Source organism: Antrostomus carolinensis, unplaced genomic scaffold (genome assembly GCF_000700745.2).
Source record: "Antrostomus carolinensis isolate BGI_N321 unplaced genomic scaffold, ASM70074v2 C13579036, whole genome shotgun sequence".
NCBI lineage: Eukaryota > Metazoa > Chordata > Aves > Caprimulgiformes > Caprimulgidae > Antrostomus > Antrostomus carolinensis.
The window spans coordinates 1-2,768 of NW_010355968.1; the positions used below are offsets into that span (position 1 = coordinate 1).

The 2,768-nt window shown below is 47.3% G+C and overlaps 1 protein-coding gene across 1 annotated transcript; it reads left to right on the forward strand.

Moving 5' to 3' along the window:
• Positions 1–587: 587 nt before the first annotated feature.
• Positions 588–2,663, forward strand: LOC104517963 (trypsin I-P1). The gene is made up of 3 exons (XM_010176641.1): positions 588–864; positions 1,658–1,794; positions 2,514–2,663. Exons 1-3 carry the CDS (start codon positions 588–590, stop codon positions 2,661–2,663), a joined length of 564 nt encoding a protein of 187 aa, XP_010174943.1.
• Positions 2,664–2,768: the final 105 nt, after the last annotated feature.

Genomic DNA, 2,768 nt, shown 5'->3' on the forward strand with positions numbered 1-2,768 from the left:
TCTTCCATAACCTACTTCTTTCTTCCAGTTCACTTCTCGCAGGAATTCTGAGCTGTGAGATCCAAATATGCGAGGGGCTCCGTTCTGACAGGAGACACCAAGGAATGGGTGGCTCATTCAGGAACCTGGGCTGAGGCATCATAAGGGGTTTCCACTTCTGCAAACATTGCTGTGAAAGCAGAGCACTTTCTGAAATGACAATGTGATAATCTAGCAAGGAGTTATGGGCCATGATTTCTCATAAATGGCATTAATCTTGCCAAAACGTAGTCACTGGAGAGCAGGAAGAGGACTGAGTTCAGGGTGACAGCAGTTTGCCTTTTTTCACACAGTTTGCATAAAGCACCGTTCCATAGTTAATTTGTCCCAGTTCAAGCAAATTGTTGGTTGAAGAAATTGGTTGCTTGAAGCTGCAGAAGTTCACCACCTCTACTGGGAGTGGGTAAGATCTCAGAGTGGATCCACAGGACTTGTTGCAGGGAAAGAAGGAAAACCTGCAGGGAAACAGCTACTAGGATAGCAAAGTTGAAGAGAGCGCTTACGGTGACGGGGAGGCTCCTCATAAGCTGTTGGTAGCAATAAAGTGGATGCCATTCCTTCTCTTTTCCAGTCGCATCCAGGTGCAGCTCGGGAAACACAACCTGGCGCTCACCGAGTCGACACAGCAGTTGATCAGTTCAGCTAAAGTCATCCGCCACCCTGGCTACAGCGCCGCAACGCTGGACAATGACATTATGCTCATCAAGCTTGCCCAACCAGCCCAGCTCAACCGAGCTGTCCAAACAATTCCTCTGCCTACCAGCTGTGTGGCGACAGGCACCACGTGCCTCGTCTCCGGCTGGGGCAACACCCTCAGCAATGCCAGTGAGTACTCTGTGGGAACGTACAGCGTCACCAGGGCCTGGGAGAGGCTCTAAGACCGCACAATTAATGGCAAACCATACAGGGGGAAGCAGAGAGGAGTGCTGAGTGACAGGCGCTTGTGAGTGATCGCTCTGTGTAGCACAGGAGCCATTTAATTGCTTTAAAGGCAAGCCTTTCTAAGGTCCTTCCTCTTGTTCTGGGTAACAAACATGGAACCACTCAAGTCATCCACATGGTGTTCACCGGCAAGTTCACACTGCCATAAATTTTGTGGCCTTGCACGATCGGTCGTGCGGTGCCAAACACAATTTAACTAATGCCAATAGAGCTGTCAGTTCTCTGAGAACAAGGTCAAAATCTGTGACTGTGGATTTAAAATTGCCACAAGTGATCTCCATCCCCTTACACCAGTGGTCAGAGGTGTGGATGGTGAGTGCTGTCTAGTCCAGTGATGACAACTAAACCTGCAACAGAGGAAAGGATGGTTTTCCTGAGGCGCAAGTTTCCTCCAGCATGTGTGCTACAAGAGTAGCTCTGAGCTCCACACTTGCCAATTGATGATTTTCTAGCTATCAGGAAAATTACCGTGGCTGCAGTGTAGATCTGTGGACCCGTGGGCAGAATCTGTTCCATCTAAACAAAAGGAACCCATGTTGTGATTACAGTTCAGAGGAAAAATGACAATGTCTATAACAGGGTGTTCAGTAATTCCTTTTCTGCTAAGAACAATCTTCTTTGGGTTCTGACATGAAGTCAGAGATGTCATGAACCTGCTCTCTCTATTTTCTTGCAGATCTGTACCCAGACACTTTGCAGTGCTTGGAAGCTCCTGTACTCTCCTCAAGCGAGTGCTCCAAATCCTACCCTGGGCGAATTACCACTAACATGATATGTGTAGGATTCTTGGAGGGAGGGAAAGACTCCTGCCAGGTAAAACATCTGCCTCTCCTTTCCCAAATGTTTGTCTCCTGCCTTTTGCTAGTAGGAGAGTCCATCCTATTAGAGAACCTGCTATACTCGCTGCACTCGCATGTCTGAATGTTGGTTTTTTGAACAAGAGAGGAGCCTTAGGGTGGAAGTTGCTTACTGAGTGAGTTGCTTACTGGGTTTTTTTCCACTCAGTGAGTCATTGTCCCTTTCTTGAGACAGCAAATACCTCTTCCTTAATTGTCCACAAGCAGATTATGCCACCTCCTACAGCTTAGGCTGTTGAAAGTGGAGAAGCGCTGCACCAGAGAGTCAATAGCAATGACGGTGACTTTGGAGCTTAGGATGCACATGTTAGTTGTGGACTCACTGAAAATGAAATAGCCAGTATGCCAAGATCCAGGCATTGTGGAAATGAACATGTCTGACAATTGCTCTGCATTTTACATGTGCCTAGTCCATGGAGATATTTGGCAGAATGATGTTTAAGACACACATATCCTATGTGCCTGCCAAGGACTGCATCCATCAAAAACAGGCAGCTCAAGTAAGGCACAGTGGCCTTACTGTGTGTAGGGTGGTGATCAGAAGTGACCTTTGTAGAACTTCTGTGTAGAAAAAGCCCAGTGAAGCTCCCTCAAATGTCAGTGGTTTCTGGCATCTGTGGCTCATCCCTTACGCTGATTCCGTTTCCTGAATATCTGTGTCCTTTATGTGCACAGGGGGATTCCGGCGGTCCAGTGGTCTGCAATGGGCAGCTCCAGGGCATTGTTTCCTGGGGCATTGGATGTGCACAGAAGGGATATCCTGGGGTTTACACTAAGGTTTGCAATTATGTCTCCTGGATCCAAGCAACTATATCTGCCAACTGAGACACTCTCATTCTACGTGCCCTGTTTTTTCTCCTCACAATTTCCTTCTCTTTTGGGAGTGGATGTTCAAAAATTATCAAAAAATAAAGATTTTTCAGGCACCCC